The sequence below is a fragment of the Canis lupus genome, chromosome 28 (genome assembly GCF_011100685.1).
Source record: "Canis lupus familiaris isolate Mischka breed German Shepherd chromosome 28, alternate assembly UU_Cfam_GSD_1.0, whole genome shotgun sequence".
NCBI classification, from domain to species: domain Eukaryota; kingdom Metazoa; phylum Chordata; class Mammalia; order Carnivora; family Canidae; genus Canis; species Canis lupus.
In genome coordinates this window covers 12519843-12539073 of record NC_049249.1, presented here as the reverse complement: position 1 = coordinate 12539073, position 19231 = coordinate 12519843, and the positions used below count along the sequence as shown (strand labels likewise).

The 19231-nt window shown below is 46.0% G+C and overlaps 1 protein-coding gene across 4 annotated transcripts in view; it reads right to left on the bottom strand.

Annotated features, from left to right (window-relative positions):
• Positions 1-2861: 2861 nt before the first annotated feature.
• Positions 2862-19231, bottom strand: part of CNNM1 (cyclin and CBS domain divalent metal cation transport mediator 1) — a 59160-nt gene continuing 42790 nt past the window's right edge. For 2 of the 4 annotated variants that reach the window (XM_038578488.1, XM_038578489.1), the window contains 5 exons: positions 18604-18767; positions 8126-8309; positions 7825-7974; positions 6326-6427; positions 2862-5311 (listed from right to left, as the gene is read on the bottom strand). In XM_038578488.1, coding sequence (XP_038434416.1) covers positions 5232-5311; positions 6326-6427; positions 7825-7974; positions 8126-8309; positions 18604-18767 — 680 coding nt within the window. In that variant the 3' untranslated portion in view covers positions 2862-5231. The remainder of the gene's footprint in view (positions 5312-6325; positions 6428-7824; positions 7975-8125; positions 8310-18603; positions 18768-19231) is intronic. The other 2 variants (XM_038578490.1, XM_038578491.1) reach the window with 1 other exon arrangement.

Below are 19231 nucleotides of genomic sequence, written 5' to 3'. Positions count from 1 at the left end.
AGAGAGTCTGACTCTCCAAATGATAGTTTTGCAGTCTTTTTGAGTCTTACTTAAAATAAGAAGGCTACTACTTGGAGAGTTTTTAAATAATGAAAGATAACTCTTATTATAACAGGATCTGCTCCTTTCTGGGATGGCTTTGAGTGATTCTAAAATCCTGCAGTCCTGGGGGATGTTTGGGGTCTTATCAGCCCTTATCAGCCTTATCACCTTGTCTCCCCCAGTACAATAGTATTTTGTACTGTCCTTGACTCCTGCTTTTCTTTCTTTTCTCTTTCTCTTTTCTTTCTTTCAAGATTTTATTTATTTATTCATGGTAGACACATAGAAAGAGGTGCAGAGACACAGGCAGAGGGAGGAGCAGGCTCTCTGTGGGGAGCTCAATACAGGACTCAGTTCCAGGACCCCAGGATCACGACCTGAGCCAAAGGAAGATGCTCAACCACTGAGCCATCCAGGCACCCCGACTCCAGCTTTTCAATGGGGTGGGGTGGGAAATGGATTCTTCCAGTACTTTGTGAAGCATTTCATTCCACTGGAGGAGCACCTTAATTATTATTCTTTTTTAAATATTTTTTTTACTTATTCATGAGAGAGAGAGAGAGAGAGAGGCAGGCTCCATGCAGGGAGCCTGACGTGGGACTCGATCCCGGGTCTCCAGGATCAGATCTTGGGCTAAAGGCAGGTGCTCAACCGCTGAGCCACCTGGGCTGCCCCAGGTGCACCTTAATGTAAAGGTCTTAAAAGACCTTTACGTTATCCAGAATTTGATCTCCACCTGTCCTGCTCCCTGCTCTCCTCCTCCCGTCTTTGAAACAATGGGCATCAAATCCAGTGGCACTCAGGATTGACCTTTCAAATAGTTGGAAGTAGCAGTTTTCCTTATTTTTGCTTTTCCATGAAACTGCTACCCCCATTCTTTATTGTTTCTGCATAGACCGGTTTCCAGATGTCCTTAGGATCTGCATGGATCGCGGGTAGTCATTCAGAGAACACAGTGTATGATTGGATCTAGCAGGTGTCAACAACAGATTTGAAAAGATGACCTGACACTCATCTCATGACCTCCCGTCCTATTTTCCCTTTCATCAGTATTTGTTCTTCCTATTGAAAGATGCTGGCTATTAATGAAGACACAGAACCAGGGTCAGTGATCCTACCTGCAGTCACTCTAATGTCATCTTCTCTAAACACAGCTTTAAGCCAGGAATTCTCAATGGGGTGACAGTACCTCCCAGTGGGTGAAATAAGTCTAAGATAGTAAAATGATGTGTGGCCCTCCAAAGTGCACACCTACCCTATAAATTCTCAGTTCTCAGTATTTCATTTTTCTCATTAGGGATAATTTAATTTTTCTCTTGCGGGAAGAAGACATGATTAAAAACCAAAAAAGGTTAAAAACAGATCTTTAAGCCAGAATGCCCCCACCAAAGTGCTAAAATAATTTTTTCGTGTTTAAAACAAACAAAAAAGCCCTGCGATGCCTGGGTGGCGCAGTGGTTGAACGTCTGCCTTTGGCTCAGATTGTGATCCTGGGGCACTGGGTTTGAGTGTCACATCAGGCTCCCTGCAGGGAGCCTACTCCCTCTGCCTATGTCTCTGCCTCTCTCTCTCTCTCTCTCTCTCTCTCTCTCATGAGTAAATAAAATCTTAAAAAAAAAAAAAAAGCCCCAATCACTGGGAATTGGGCCCTCCTCTCCTGACATAGGCTGGCGTTCCCCACACTGTTCTGGTTTCCCCCGTGTGAAGAAAGGGTTTTGTGTTAGGTTTGGTAAAAGCTGGGCTTAGGGAATCCCATAGATTTCTTGACTGTAGCTGGACTTCTTGGGGCCTCTCAGGCATGTGTGCACTATGTGAATTTCAGAGGTAGGACTGTTTTCTACACGTTTTGTCTCAGGAGCAGGGGTGCTGCCATCTGCCACTTCCTGGCTGTGACCTTGAGCAAGCCACTTAATGACGCAGAGCCTGTTTCATAAACTAAAACCTTCATAGGGTGGTTTGGGACAGAAATGAGCAAATGTATACTTAGTACAACACTTGGCACATAAAGCCTTCACCAAAACAGCTGTTCCTGTCATTTATAGTCATTGCTAGGAAGGGTAACAGACTCTCTGGAGGCTCCTGGGAAGAATCTTTAGTTGTCCGTAGGCCACTAATGGACCTTGATCTTGGTGCTGGTTTGAGACATTTATAGTAGGTGTCAAATCCCAACCTTCCTTCCACAAAGACGTCAAATGCCCAAACACATCCTTACCTGTTTAGCTGTTGCCTCCCTCCGACACCGGTTGGCTTAAAATTGACCAATATGTCTGGCCCACTCCCCTATGACTTTTCCCAGCCTTTGGTTGGAAACCACCAGAGTTGTACCACTTTGGTTCCTCGCCAAAGGGTCTGCAGAAGTGAACCAGTGCATCCAGCACATCATCTCGGGGGCTGGTCTGGAGCTGTCCCCCCAGACTCTGAACTTGGAAGGTGCCCAGCCCAGTGCCTTGCCCGGGCCTTGCCCAGGGCTCAACGAATGCCAGAACTTCTCATCACCGACAGAGTACTTGTCCTCATTCACGTTCTGGCTTCTCATTTTGGTTTTAGTTTTCCTTGCTGGCATCCACTGCTGCAAAACCTTACCCATCTGGCGCCCAGAGGAGAACACTAGTGCTCCCCTGTAACCTGAACTGTGGACTCACATCTGGCCTCAAGAGCCTCGCCTCCTTAGGGGGGTGGGCCTCCGCTGAGACAATTCTGCATGTGCTCCTACTCAACCTGTGTCTCTAATGTGAAGCCACTTTAGAACTGAGCTATTCCAGGGGCAAGAAAAACATTCCAGGAAAAGCATTTTCATTTTATTTAAAAATTATTTACAATTTATTAATCCTTCATAAATGCTTTATTTCAAAATCTTTGTTTTTATTTTTATTTTTTAACCTGAAGAAAATCTTAAGAGAACAGAGCAGGGACTAGTGAGGAGAGTGGTGACAGGCTCCTTTGGGATTTGGCAAAGGGATGGATGTAATGCAATAGCAGTAGCCTGAGCCCCGTGGCCTGAGGGTAATGAAAGGAAGACTAGCCAGGCTGGCCCCCTTGGGCCAGTGGCCAGCTGGGCAAGAAGACTGATATGACAGTGCTTGCTCGAAACTCACTGTTGGCTGATTTTGGTCTCAGGTGCCCAGCACGGAGGGCTGACACTTTGCCTCTTCCTATTAGGCAGGATAGGTGTTGTGGGTGGGTGGCAGCTGTGGGGTCACCTAGGGGGTCATGCACCGCTGAGCCTCAGGCAGAGCCAGGCAAGGGGATAACTGATAATCATACACCGCTGGAAAGGGCATCTCCAGCTGGAAAGTCTTTCCTTCCACCTGCTGTGGCCCTCCAGTCTGCAACACCTGCTCTGGTTTGGTGGTGAAGAGAGGACAAAGTTACTGGGGGTATGGCAACAATACCCTAATCCTTGGGTGTGCCAAGGATTTCTGAAGACTTCCACTTCTTGGCGTGTGCCAACTTTCTCCATTTAATAAACATGAGAGAAGACGGCCTGTCTCTAAAAGTCTGTCTTGAATGGCCCCTTACTCACTTCACTCTGCATTGCAGAACCTTTGGGCTGACAGTTCCACTAGTTAAAATTTGTAGTTTTTAACCCTTTGTGGATCTGAGACCTTTGAGAATCTCATGAAAGCTTTAGCCCTCTGGACAACACTCATTAGAACACACACACTAAGTTCTGACGGTATTAGGGGTTTCACAGACCCTCTAAAGTCCAATAATGGACCTTCTGGGGTGACTGACCCCCAAATTAAGAACCCCTGAGTTAAAGGTTCCTTTGGGTAAGCATTTTCTTTTGAGATGCAAATAACCCAGAGGAATTATCAGTCTTCCCTTCTTCCCTTGTGATTACAGACTGAATGCGCGTGAGGGTGTGAGAGTAATGGTTTTGGGAGAAGGCGAGGTAAGCCTGGATAGTAAATCCCACGGAAAGGTTTGGGAGTGGTTTGGAGATTACTTTAAGTAGCAGAATGAGATCACTGGATCCCTGATAGAGGGAACTCAAGATATGGGAGATGGAAAGGGAGACGGGTGTCTTAAAGACAACCTTCACTTACTCCCACATTTACCCAAAGGTTGGTTGGCTGTATGGTTAGTGATCTCGATTTTATTCTCCAAGGAGGTATGTGGAGTCATTCTGCCATCTGGTGGTCATACTTTGAATTGCATCTGCTGTAACATCCAGGTGAAAAAACATCTAGTTAAATTCTTGGAATAAACTACACTTAGCTGACCTGCTGGGGGAAGAAGGAGTAAGGAATGGGGTGGAGTGGAGGAAAGGGATGAAAAAGAAAAGCAGCTCTTCAATGTTCCTGTGTAATGCACACTGAAGTCCCACGAAAGCTTGCATCCTTCTTGGCTGACCTGGGCACTCTTTGGTTTGTCATGGCTATACTTGCTTTAACAGCTTAGAATTTCTCTACCTAAGTTTTTGTTTGTTTGCTTTGATTTCAACTTAAAACTTGAAGTTCCATCTCTAGCTCCCAATTGGGTCTCTGCTCTCTGCTTCTCCTTTTCCAGAGCAGATATACTGATGGATCGAGAATTGCTGATCGGGAGCCAAAAAGATGTGTCCCTGGGAAAAAAACGGTGACTTGGAGGTTCCAACTTGTGGTCTTTCCATTCCAGCCGAGACACACTTCCCTGGCTGCTAGAACCCTTATCTAACAGGAAACCGGTCACCAACAGTTTTCTGTTCTGTAACATCACATGCCAACACAGCTGAGTCCCACTGCTTTCAAGTCCTGGAGGAATTCTCAGTGCATCTCCTGACCTAACCTTCATACCTGCTACTCCAGCTGCCTATGTGCTTGTCTGCCAGTAGCACCTTCTGAGCTAGGCTAAGCATGAAATATGGCATCAGGGGATCCCAAAGAACAAAAAGGGAGTCAGGGGTCCCAGAGTGGCATTGTCATCTTGGGGTCATTTCTTCTCCAGTCCTAGACTGTACTGTGGAAAAGACCATTCTAGCATGTTCCACTGGAAGCACCTCTATCCATGGTGGCCACAGCAGGGATCTGAGTCAAACTGGAGGCAAAAAGGGAAAATCTGCCAAACTGACAGCTAGGGGTGAAGAGGTGGTAAGGAAAGCAGAATGCTCTGTCACCTGTGGGAGGCCTCGGGAGACGCAGAAGATGGGAGGGTGGGTTCTCCCTCGAAGCTGAATCTCACATACCCAGCAAACACTGTCTGCCCTGTCATGTGATCAGAGGCATTAGATTGGAGTTCTCCTCAGAGGCTCTCTCTCCATCGGATGACCTCTTCCTTTTTCGACCACCTGGAAAACAATTTGTAAGGATCAATCTCTGGCCGGGAGGACATTCCTTGATCCATTCTCTCTTGGTGGCCCAACTTCTCTTCAAAATAGAAGCAGAAATGCAAACAAAGCCCCTGATAGTTTGGCAGGACTGCATCACATCCTGGCGCAGATATCAGCATATTTACATCTTGAAGGATTAGGACAACACCTTCTACCTGAGATGACATCTCTAAAAACCTAGACCAGTGTCAGTGGAATGGAGATTTCCCCAAATGATTGAGTAAAGCCCATGGAATACCTCAGGATCATGTCTGTCCATCCCCTGAAGGCCCTGGCCCACCTCACTGCCAGACACCTGAGAGAGGACTGATCTCACAGCCTCTGATGATCTGTGAGTCAGGGTTTCAGTGGGTGTAGCTGGGAGGCATGCTCACGGGTCTACACTCTTAGCTTGGAAACGACCTTCCTTCTGCATTAGGGCAGGTGGGGGTAATCACATAATTGTATTTAAGGATGGAAGGGCAATCTGTTCCCAGCTCTGCTGGTTTTAGGAAGGAGTATTTTTTACCTTGTTCTTTTTGCTATCAACTTCCTTCCATGAACGGTATTACTTTCTTTTCTACTAGGCCTCCTGGACACAAATTCTTTTTTTTAAAGGACCAGACAGTAAATCTTATAGGTTTTGCAGGCCATCTGGTCCCTGTTGCAACTGCTCACTGCTGCCATTGTGGCTATAATCACAATGGGTCTAGGATCCAGTAAGTCTTTCTTTATACAAACAGACAGAAGAGGGAGGTCAGGATTTGGCCATGGCCGTGGTTTGCAGACTCCTGTCCTAGACAACCACCAACTAAACGGGACACATCCCCCCATATCAAGGGCACAGTACTGGCCTGAGCCCTGTTATGGATTTTCACAGTTGTACCTCATTAGGGTCCCACAAGGAGTCAACGGTTCTCCTTCCAGGAGTAATATCCTAACATGCTTTTTCTAGGTGGTGGGAGGCTTTCATCTGGGTGAAGAGCTACTTACTTAAAGTTCTCAGCAGCTTCTTGCCCACAGTTTCCTCAAAGTCACTACTGCAGGGGCTGGTCTCTGTGTCGAGGTTGATATTACAACATTCGCTATCTGATGCTGAGAGAAAGGACAGAAGAAAGAACTCAAGAACTCTTCCCACCCTACAGACCTAGGGGTCTAGAAAGGGTGATTCTGACTGATATTCCTCAGTAGGTGAAAGTTCAAAGCCAGAGCCAAGTTATGGCCGCAGTGGCAGCCATAACAGGGATGGGTGCCTAGGGAACTGTGGGCTCTCATTAGTTGGCAAGGGGCATCTTAGTGTCACAAAAAGAACGAAGAGGTCAGGAGTGAGAATCCAACTATCCAAACATTACTTGGCAGGAGAGAGATGAAGAGGTCAAGATGTTCTCTGATCAGTATCTTTGCCAGACAAAAAGCACCTTTGAGGACACTGACATGGGGATGTCTCCTTCCAGTACTTGCTAGATCAATACTAGATCAGACAAGTCCCTTCTCTGGGCTTCAGAGTCCTCATGCAAGGTACCCTGTGTCACACAAGGAGGATGGACTAGATGAACTCCAAAGACTATCTTCACCATTCTTATTCCTTTGATACAATTTCTTGCTTCATGCTTTAGCTACCAAACTCAGTGTGTGAGGGAGAAAAAAAACACCAGTTCTAAATTCAGGTCCTGGAAAGCTGACTATGTATGCCTCAGATATTGAGTTAGCCACAAGTTCAAATGTTGTCTTACTGACCACAAAAATTGATGAGCACCTATTAGGTCATTGCTCTGGACTTGAGGGGTGTCAGACCATGGACTGGAGCAGGTCTAGGATGTCAGGTGGGGTAACTGCTGCCTTGTGGGGTGCATCGGCACTGCTGAAGGCTCGGAGAAGTATATCTTAGTGAGGAAAGTACAGGAGGATCTCAGGATTGGTGGGACACGGGGAGCTTAGAGCAACACCACTGCCAGGATAGAAGTGTTGAGAGTCTCAGAGGGAGGTGATACGACCTCAGGGCTCAGGACAAGTCCTACAGATCACCTCTAGCCCAAAAGAAGTGAAGAGCCCTGCCAGTAAGAATGATGGCTGACTTCAGTGTTCTATTCTGTAAGGTAGGTCTAATGACAACTACCTCATATTCACAGAGCTGTGATGTGCCCTCTATATGTGCTATCTCATTTATGCCCAAAGCTTCTTTATGACCTAGCCAACGGGATTTGTATCTCTTAACCTATTAAGGAAACAGAATCTTAGATGAATGTAACTTGCTAAAACTTGCATAGCTCCTAAGTGAAGGAGCCAGGATCCGAATTCAGGTGGAAACTGGCTCCTAACACCTCCTGACACATTGTCCTCCTGGGAGAGTGGATTGTCGGGCCTGATGAGGGGCTGGTGCTCAGTAAGTGTGAGGAAGTGGTAAATACTACAGGGAGGTTGGGGTCCCTCGTCCTGCTTTCCCTGGGCCATGCCAGTGCCTGATGGTGAGGACCCCGATTTCCCTCCCTGACCTGCTGTGGTGGGAACGGCTGCAGAAGACAGCGAGAGCTGCTGTGTGCTCTGCTCCTCGAGGTCCGTCATTTCCTCCTGGGTGAAGGCCATCTCCTCCATCCTCAGGTACACCACCTCGCTGGGGCTTCTCAGCCCATCTGAGCGGCTGCCTGGGGAGGACGGCAGGTGTGTGACTGATCTGCTCTGGAGAAAGCCTGAGACTCTGGCTGGCACAGGATGGCAGCTCTGGGCAGGGGTGAGGGAGGAAGGCGGGGCTGCCTTCACCTCGTGGCAGCCAGCCCACCCACCCAACTGACTTACACGGCAGGCTGTTCCTGTTGCCGAGGAGGGCGATGGCAGGGTCATCCTTGGGGGTCTGGGGTGTACCCCGGGTCGTGGGGGCTTTGGTGGAGTCTCCATCAGCGAAGGCCTCCATGTCGGGGGACTGGGGTGAGCTGTCCATGTGGCAGGCAGTGAGTGCATTCTGGTACTGCTGCCGTGTGATCTAGAAAGAAGAGGCAGAGGCAGGAGGAAGCTCAGGAGGGCTGGGCAGAGCTCTCTCTGGATGCGGTCAGCTTCTCTGAGCTCAGAAGCAGCTCTACTAGGGTGTGCTGGAACCCCCGACCTCTGTGGTCTAGGATCCATGAGCTGGGTGCTTTCCCAAGCTGTACCAGCCTAGCAGTTGAGGGACAACGAGTTCCCATTTTCATTTTTATTGGCTCTGGATTCCTCAGTGCACCTGGAGGAGCCAGACTCGAGAGAGGATGGAGGGTACCTTCAGTTAGCAGGGTAGCTGGCCACAGAGTTCTAAACGCATGCTACTATTGCCAAGGGCCCTCTTCCCAAGGGTGAGTTGATGGGGACTGTGGGGAGGGAAGTTCTGCTCCTGGTCCTTCTGTCAGGAAGCTGGAGGCTGAGGCCTGAGAACATTGCTGATTTGACTTGGCCCATGGCTGGATGTGGGCTCCTACTCCTATGTGGGAAAATTCTAGAGCAGAGGTCTACCCAGTCGTCTCCTCAGATCATGGGAGTCTTACTCATGATTTTCCTGATATCTCAAGCCTCACTCACAAGGAAAAATATCTGGAGAGTTAGGCTTAGCAGACCACAAGGGAGCTTCTAGAACTCCAGGTAGGAAAAGTAGGGATCAAGTATCTTTTCTGGAATATAGAAAGGTTTATCTGTCATCCCTGTTCTCTGTCTGCCTGATACCCCTGTTTTCAGTAAAAGTGGGCTGGTTTTTGCACTATCCAGTATAGAAACATGATACAATTAATCATTAAAAGGCATTGGGTGAAAAGTTACAATGGTACACAGTGCTACATCCTTCCCAAGGACCATGGCCTACACTGTTTTCCTTCCTTCTTTCTTGCATTTAGTTAGACAAATAGCAAAACTACAAACTGCTCATATTCCTTCTTTCTTTAGGGGAGGTATCACATGTGGGAACAGGAAGGCTGTGTGGCTGGAAAAGAGGGGATGGTTACGTGTTTCATGTTGGAACAGAGGTGGCTTGAAGCTGATTTGGTATCTGGCAAGGGCTCTTTTGACAGTGGGCCCTCGTCAACTGAGGATTCCTCAGCACCTGCTCTCCAGACCCTCCTTTCCTGGATGGCTGGGATGTGCCCCATGCCTGGCCTCCCTGGGAGCTGTCGATGATGGCTGAACCCAAGGCCTGGTGTCAAGCCTAGTCTGCTCAGTACTCACACTGGGTTAACTCACCATCACCTGTGGCTCATCCCACTCTGCATTCCTCACACACCAGTGTTCCTCCTTTCAGTATGGGCTGTTGCTCTGGACATTTTTTATTGAGTAGGTGAGTTAATTTTTCCTGCTTTATTATCCTCTGATGTTCTTCCTACATTTCCTAGACCGTATGGTCCTCCATTTACTCCAAAATGTTTTACAATTATTTAGTACTCACCCTGAATGTTAGGTCACAATCTTCACCAAAATACCTAACCTCAACAACCATTCAGGCAATGAATGTTTTCCTCTTCATAAACAGAAATCTTCTATCTTCCCTCAAGATGGGAACTCATTATTTTGTTGGACATTATCAATCCTTTCTTCTCTGACAGACTTCGGGATATCTTGCATGAGGATCAAGCAAATTCTAAGCACAACTAATCTAATCACTAACACCTATTAAGAATGCATGTCATTTTGCAATCCTTATGGGACACATGCATGCAGAGATCCCAAGCTTCTTCTTGATAGTTTAAAACTGTGATTCTCAAACTCAACATCAGAATCACCTGGAGGGCTTGTTAAGACAAGATTGCTATGCCCCACTCTCAAGTTTCTAATTCATTAGATCTGAAGTGGGCCCTGGAAGTTTGCATTTCTAACAAGTTCCCAGGTGATGCTGATGCTGCTGGTTTGGAGACCACACTCTGAGAATCACTGACTTAAGACGTAGTTAAAAATCAAACACAGTTAGGGACACCTGGGTGCCTCAGTGGTTGAACATCTGCCTTGGGCTCAGGTCATGATCCCGGGGTCCTGGGATTGAGTCCTGCATCAGGCTCCCCGCAGGGAGCCTGCTTCTCCTTCTGCTTATGTCTGCCTCTCTCTCTTTTCTGTGTCTCTCATGAATAAATAAATAAAATCTTTAAAAAGAAAAATCAAACACAGTTTTCAGGTTTTTGTTTTTTTCCCCTTTTTTAAAGGATTCAAATGGATAAAGCAGCAAAGCATTAACTGGCATGGATACTTTTCAGGTCAAAATAATATGTTCTGTGCTTTATGGCGTGCAGCAATGGGGGTCTCCACTTAGCATCCGTCTAAAGTCTTCAATAGATTCAATGTTACTGCCGACCTTTGCAGCCCCTTTTTTGGGAAGTGAGAAGTCAGGTTCAGAAATTTCCCCAGGAGATCTCAACTCTAGAGCCTACCCTCAGTCTTAAGTCTTATCTTGAGTCAGTCACACAAAACATCAGGCATGTATTAGAGATCTCACAACCAGCCGTCTGTGATGCAGCCCAAGCTGATGGTTCAGGGGACTTGAGTGCTTCAGAGAAAGGATCAAAGTGACATGCTAATTATTCATGCCTCCTGGGATGGTGCTTCTCAACCTTGGCAGCGCATTAGAATCACTTGGGAAGCTTTAAAATATCCTGAGACTCAGGCAACACCCTTAAGCAATTATATCCAAATCTCTGAAAGTGGGGCACAGACATCAGGATTATTTGAAGCTCCCTAGGTGATCCAGTGTACACCACGGGTGAGAGGCACAGCTCTGGATTCTTGGAAGTGCCCCCTGTAATCAATTAGTATTTTCACTCCCCCTTGATAATTGCCTTCACTGATGTTCAACTTTCATACTGGACCCCCAGCCTGGGGAGAGGGCTGAAATAAGAAACCTCCATATGAAGAACATAAACTCTGGCAAAACTACAGATGAAACCAATATTATTATTTCTTTCTGAATGCCTTCCATAGTCCCACAGAAATCTGTTTGATAAATCCGTCAAGAAATTACTGCCAGGAAAAAGCTCCTTTCTCTAGATAAATGATGTACTTCCTCACACCGGATGAGAATACAAATATCCCACTATATTTGCCCTCTTTGCTTTTATGTCCAGAAAGCTCACAGATAAATTTATTATTTACTTATGGTAACAAACTCATGCCTGTTAACTTTTTCACTGCATTTGTTTGCAATTTCTTTTTAGTTTCTTATTTAAAATATCATTGGGTTAATTTTGGGAGGGAAATCATATATATTACTGGAAGTGCTATAACTATCCTAAAGAGATAGGACTGATATTAGGATTTCAGATGTTGGTGGAAGCCCTAGTGCTAGTGTCATCTGTAAGAGCTTGCTTTTGCAGGTAGGGGTTAGGAAATGATGATGGAACCTTCCATCCATAGAGCGGATGATGGCTTACAGAGCACTGGGATATGTGCTATCTCCTTTGCTGTTCATAATGACTGTGTGGGGTACATATGAGAGCCCTTGCGATCCTCACCTTACAAATTAGAAAACAAGGTCCTGAAATGTTGAGGGATTGTCTAAATTTTGACAGTAAGCTTTCAGAATCTTAGCCAGTGCACTGTCTCCTAAGGTGTGCCCAGGAAAGTGCTATTCACTCTTTGGAGCCTGGAAGATGGAAGGGAAAGTGAGATGGTGGAACTCCGAGTTCCCAGAGGAGAAACTCCAGAGTCTAATAATGGTACCCCTGCAGCCTGGTTATTTTGGTTTAAAGGCCTTTATCTTGCTCTCCAGGGACAATTGATCTTAGCCTGGGCTCTGTACACTGTGAATGGATGTACCTGGTTGCACTGGGCTGTCTTTCACAATCCTTTAGGGGAGGTGCCCCAATAACTGCTTTGTATCTTGGGGTCTTGATGATTGAAAAAGAGCTGGCACATGGCCTGAACTAGTGTTACCATCAAACCCAATTATCTAACATACCCATAGTGTTCCAGAAGGCAAAGGTTTCTTTGGAGTCTTGCAGGTTCTCCTGGCTTAAAGGATGGAGAATTTTCCTAAATGATACTTGATAAGCTCAACAAAGCACTTGACATTACTCTTTTTGGGTTAACTACTTAGTTTAGATTTGGCTTGTAGATTAGTGTCACTTCTGCCACTTTCAAGCTGGGCAACCTTGGCCAAATCATTAACCTCTCTGAGATAATGAGAGAACATGAATTAACTTGTCATCCAACTGTTAGAAATTACTGTTTAAAACACATTCACACCCCATCTCTCACAAGTTAACTTTATAATGGGCATATACTTCAAAGAAAGGGGTCAAACCTACCATCTCATTATGTCTAAACTGTGGATGGCACATCATGAGGTGGGGCAGGAGAAGAGGTCCCTCTCCCCGGGAGTAAGAGTAGAGGTGCTGCCAAAGAACTAGATCTTAGGAAAGTAAATCCTTAACTAGAAAAATAAAGCAAAAGTAGGGGAAGGAAGGAGAATCCAAGTGGAGACAATGAGAAAAGGAAGCTGGAGAGAGGAGACATGGTGAGTGAGAGAAGACATGAGGGAGGGGGAAGGAAAGGGGTGTGTGCTGGTTTGTGAAATGGCTTCAGGGGTTCAGGGCTCTGATCACTGGTACATTAACTATGGTCCCCAAACCAGAAGCCTCTTGGGAGTGTTGCAAAGTGCTGTTATTTAGTTTATTTTTGGAAAGGTTCTGTCCAGGCGGCATGCACAGTGAACTGTGCCATTCTTTGTTCTTAAGAAAAAGTGATATCATTCTCCAGTAAGCTGGAATGAAGGATCCAGGAATTCCAAGACTCTTTAAGCATTGTTCTAGAGTAAGACAACGAGTGGGGAATAAAGTATTCTTTCTGATATTCCTTCCTTATGAGGTACTGAGTTCCCTATTATGGAGGTATTCATACAGACACTAGGCAACCGCTAGTCAATGGTGTTAGAGGGAAGATTCAGATGGCCACAGCCACGACCCAACAGAAGTGGGCAAAAGCATGGCTTTGTGTGTGGGGGTGGGGAGGGGTTACCCCATTCAGGGGTGAGGGCAGAGGTTGGGGAAGAACCTATACTGTCGGGTGGATGGTTGTGTAAAAGGAAAAGTACCATCCGCTGGTTGCTCTCTCTCTGTGTTTCACAGTCTTGCTTTCATAATGCTTCTTCTTTTTAAATTTAAAAAAGAAAAACAATCAACTACCGCTATGTCAATGTGTCACCTTCAAAGAAATTGTTGACAATGCACCACTCTAGAAAATGTGTTCAGGAAACAACCTCTCCCCAGCTGCATTTCTAGATTTACGTGTTACTTTTTTTCTCTTTCAGTTTTTTTTTAAAGTTTTTATTGTGATTCAAGCATTACTTTTTGTCAGTTTGCTCCCCCTGTTCAACGGTCCAAGATCTTCTTCCTATCTACCACAGTACTGTCCAATAGAAATATAATGAGTCCCACATGTAATTGAAAATTCTTTAGTAGTCACATTAAAAATAAGTAAAAACAAATAGATGAAACTGATTTTAATAATATGTTTCATCTAACCCAACATATCCAAAAAAATTCACTTCAACATGGAATCAACATAAAATTATTAATGGGGAATTGTACATTCTTTTTTTTTTTTTATTAAGTCCTTGAAATCCAACATGTGTTTTTCATGTATAGCGCATCAATTTGGATCAGCCACAACTGGTGTGCTTGGGGGCCACTGGTGGCTACTGGTTACCATGTGGATGGCAAAGGTCTAGCAGACAAACCTGAAGCTCCCTGCCCAGTTTTGGTAATGTGGCCTTGCATGGCCAGTGGTACTCCTACTGCCTGCACAGAAGCACGGGGCCAGTTCAGCTTCTTCACTTCCACTTGAATGCACTGTGCCTACTTGCCTTCCACACGCCTGTTCATCGATGTCTCTCCTCCTAGTCTTTCCTAATTCTTAAAGGTCTCGCATATTCACCAGCAATATCATCCTTAAAGTAAGTGCCACACAGATTCATCATCAATTAGAGACTACCCTGCATAGGTCACTACAGCCTCACCTACATTTCTTCTCCCTAACTAGCTTTTACTCTCCTCATATGGCAGAAGTTATGTTTTACATTTCTTTAGAGTAGACCGTGGGGTCTAGAACCATTATTAATGCTTAATAAATGTTTACCGACTGCTTCACTGAGGGAATCAAACCACTGCTCCAAAGGCAACATGTTTTTATTCTCTCTTTATTACCATAGATACAACCATTTCTTAGCAATAGCTTGAGCTCAAGCTGTCTTACACGGTGAACAGTTAGGAACTCAAGCATCCTCTAAATTACGAAGAAAATGGAGATCTGTTTATCTTGAACCAGAAGTAAGTGTACTGTTCTGGACATTTTGCTTTAGTGGCCAACACGTCCAGCAGCTAGCCTTTGGCCAGTGTGCTGTCTCCTATCTTATGATGTTCTTCCCTCAAAGTACCACCCTGAAATTTAGGGCTTCTGCCACCAGATGGTGATGGGGCATCTTGGTCACGGTTACACAATCCAGACTCTAAGACATCTGCTGAATGGTCTGAGTTTAATAAAGACATTTACAAAATACATTCTTATAAAATTCATAAGGATGCTTTGATACCTTCACTCATAATTCACTATGATTAGTCACAGCTTTAATATCTCTCCCAGATAATCACTAGACACACCTTTCTATCTAATTTTGTAGCTTATCTTGGAGTCAGATTACTCCTGAACTTAATAAACACTGGAACTTCAGTCTGTTAGGCATAAAAAACCCTTGCAGGGATCCCTGGGTGGCGCAGTGGTTTAGCGCCTGCCTTTGGCCCAGGGCGCGATCCTGGAGACCCGGGATCGAATCCCACGTCGGGCTCCCGGTGCATGGAGCCTGCTTCTCCCTCTGCCTATGTCTCTGCCTCTCTCTATCTCTCTGTGTGTGACTATCATAAGAAAAAAAAAAAAAAAAAGAAATCTTAAAAAAAAAAAAAAAAAAAAAAACCCTTGCAAAAATCTTCCTGCAGCTGGTCACAGGGGCTTGGGCTGTGAGAACACCGCCCTTGCACAGTTTTCTCTTTAGCTCCTCAAAAGCTCTCCCTCTGTTAAAAAGGCAATGTGGGGTGGGTGGGCAGGTGGACCAGAGGAGTAAAAGGGCAGCCCAAACAATGGCCCTCACAAGTCTGTTACATCAGCAGAAAGGGATTTTTTTTTCCAGAAAGGGAATTTTAACTTTTATCTAAGGCATCATCTTAACGTATATTAAAAAACAAACGGAAGAGAACCAGCACCAAAATGAAACACATGCTTGCATTCAAGCAAGAGCGTGAACCCCTAAAGTTTCCTTCTACAGAACTGTTAGAATTGAAGTTTTTAAGAGACAGGGTCACAATTTGAAGGAGTTTCTGAATAATACTTTAATTGGTTTCTAGCCTCCCCTCGACTTCTAACATTTAGTCTTCTCAATGTCAAAATGTCAAGGTGGGTAAAAGGACCATGTTCTGTAATGCTCGGCTGCCTGGGTCACAGCAAGGTCCTCTGTCTTGACCAAAGGATGACCCCTGTGGCTGAGCTGACCCCGGGTTTGGGGTTCTTAACTCGCCTTCCATCTCACGTCGGGAAAGACACTTCCCTTTTACATTCCTCATTAGCTGTGAATGTCCCTTCATTAGGTTCTGGCATGGATGTCTAGGAGCTCATCTGTGAGTTTTAAGAAGATCCTTATAAACTTCATGCTAGGTGTTCCTCTTAACACATTCCTCTTTGAGGAGCTGCCCAGTTCATCCCCTGAAAGTGCTCTCTAATGTACGCATGCCTAAAGATGTTCCAGAAAACTCTGGGCTCACTGTGGTTGCTCATTAAATAGGATGCCACCCCAAAATCTCATTCACTTTCCTCCCCACCAACAAGCCAAATCCTCATTTTGATTTTCTAAATTTATTATATAAATAATGTTAGAGACTGAACGTTTGTGTCCTAAGATTCATATGCTGAAATCCTACTCCTCAATGTACTGATGTGTGGAGGTGGGGCCTTTGGAAGTAGTTGGGCTGTGAGGGTGGAGCCCTCATAGATGGAATTAGTGTCCTGATAAGAAGAGAGCTTGCTTCCCTGTCCGCCTCTTCCCACCACGTGAAGATACAAGAAGATGGTTATTTGCAAACTAGAACGAGGGCTCTCACTGGATCTGCTGGTTCCTGGGACTTAGACTTCCAGCCTCCAGAACTGTTGAGAAATAAGTGTTTGCTGCTTAAGTCGCCCCGACTGCTTAGTTCAGCAGCCTGAACTAAGACAAATAAGAAAATCTGAGAAAGAAACTTAACAAAAATGCCCAGTGCATGTACAGTGGAGTCCAAGTGGCTTCCGTCAGCCCGCATATGGCAGGCAACACTGCTGCTGACCCTCCACTGTCACTTCGCACCAGCCTTTGTCTTTGCACACCGTGTGCCAGCACTCAGGTCTGTGAACCACTAAGCTCTTTCTCACCTTTGTGCTCTCAAATGTTCTCTCCACCTCCCCTTTCAGGTCCCAGCAAAAATGTCCTTTTCTTAGCCTGCTCTGATAACCATTTCTAAAGCAAGCAGCCCCTTGCCAAGTCTGCCCAATCACTGTCTATCCCACCACCCTGTTTGTTTCCTTGGTAGCCTTTACCACTACCAGAAATTAAGTTCTTTACGATGTGGTTACTTGTGTATCCTCTCTGTCCCCCTCCTAGCATGGAAGCTCTAGAAAGACAGGAGCTTATGGTCTTGTTCATCAGAGTATCTTGTCAATGTCCAGGCAATGCCAAGCACAGTGTAGGCATTCAGTCAATATTTGTTGAACCCTGTGCTCATACTGTGACTTTCGAGTTCTTTTCCCATAATCACAAGACCAGTACTACAAACCCAATAATAGCTGTCAGAGTAGATCTTCTCTGATCCCATTTTTTCCTACCCCCACTTCTGAGGAAGGCCTGCAACAAGAGGGCTTCAGGGCTGGAAGCAGGGAGGGGAATCATGGGCTTCAGTTTTTCTTAGGCTCTACTTGATTGTCACATAGGATTTGTGAAGTGTTTCTAGTCATATATATACCCATGACTATTTGAGGGTTCATTCCCAAAGTCACTTCCCCCCGGGGCTCCTTCAACTCGGATTTCCTACAACTCTCCCTAGAGCACAGGGATTTGAGGGTTTGGGCTCTGGGGACAGAGAGACCCAACTCTGAAGCTTGGCTCTGCCACTCACCAGCCCTGTGACCTTAGATGTAAGCTCCAATGTCTCCATGTCTATAATGGGGATGGAAGTAGAACCTACCTCACTGGGTGGTGGTAGACTTAGTGGATCATTCAGGCAAAGGAGCTATAAAGCACATGCACAGAGTACCCCACAAACAGTTAGTACCCCACCTCACAGTCCAGGCTCAGCCCCTCCCTCTGGTAGCTTTCCATCTTTACAGTTTCAGCTCAGAGTGTTTGCAGAGTTCTGGAACACAGAAAGCCAGCCAGCACACACTGCTCTCCAATTATCAGAGCTTGTGTTCTGGACAGAAGGAGATGACCTCCTCCCACCTTTGTGATTAATATAGCTCTCATAATTCAGCCCACAACTGGGACAAGATTTATCAAGTGAATTCATTGGGTGGTTTGTTGGACTTGGATAAATGGGGGCTCACTCCTGATCTTTGGCCCAAGCATGTAACAGTTTGCAGAATGCTAGCAAACAAAACAAATAAAATAAAACCTATCAAAGCAAGAGAAAGGAGGCCATTCTAGAGGGTTTCTATGCAATCCCAACCCCAATTCCAATGAGGGATATGAAGAAACAGCTCCCCTCCTAACTACAAGGGAATGAGCATTGCTGCTTCTCTCTGCTGCATGTGCGAAGTGATGCTCCCCTGAGTTCCACACAGCCCAGGGACGGCTAAGGGTAGAACTGTTACATAAAGGGTTTTCAGTTAACATGCATGTCAAATTGCATTTTAGACTTGAAACAGTAAGGTGTAAAAATATACTATCATACTTAAAATCATAGCATGGTTTCTTCTATACACTTGGTTTATTAATCACCTGCAAATTAATCTTGAAAAGACAAGCAACTTGGTGCCAATGGCAGGGGATCCAAAGCAAACAGTTCTGCTGGCAACTTGTCTCAGGCAAACTAATTCCCTATTGCTTTGTGCCTCAGTTTCCTCACACAAGAAACAGGGATCAGGAGATCCTAAAAGAATGACAAATAATGAGCAGGAATCAAGCTAACTGAAAATAGGGCCCTTCTAAAGCCAGGGAACAATGACCACGCAGCATTATCTGGGAGCACTGGGCATGGGGAGGCACACCCTGTCCTGCTTCCCCAGCTGGCTGGCCGGCGAGGGGATGGCCCTCCTGGGGGAGTTACCTTCACAAACTGCACATCACTGAGGATGTGCACCGAGTAGTCAGGAGTGTAGAGGTTGTTGCTGCTGCTGCACAGCTGGGTGTTGCTCCCCCCAAAGTCATTGCGCTCGCGGTTTGGAGACTCGGAGCGGTTCAGCCCGCTGCAGCGAGAAGGGGACCGGTTTACTGCAGATGGTGGGGGAGAGGCAAGGGAGAAAAGGCAAGGAAAGGTGGATAGGGAGAACAAAAAGGGGAATGGAAAGAGAGATGGGAGGGGAGAGAGAAAGGTGTCGTTTACTGAGGGCCTGCAGGACTTCTGGGCAGCAGTGGAACCGGGCCCTCACCCTTCCTGTCAGAAGGTGCCCAGCTGCCCAGCTGCTCAGCTGGGGACAGGAACTCAAGGCTCTGCTGTGCTCAGGCTCCTCCTGCTCCCCACAACCTCTCCCAGGGAGGAGCTGGGCAGAGGTGGTCCACAGCCTTTCTCACTTCTGGTCTTTGGGTCAAGTGCAGAAGATGAGGACCATGCTGTGAGTGCGGTTAGCTACTCCAGAGCATGAGATCCTCTACCAGGATATAAACTCCCTTCACAAGCCTTATTTTGGAAAGGTGAAGGCCTTAGGTCTGACAGCACATATATACCTTGCCATGGT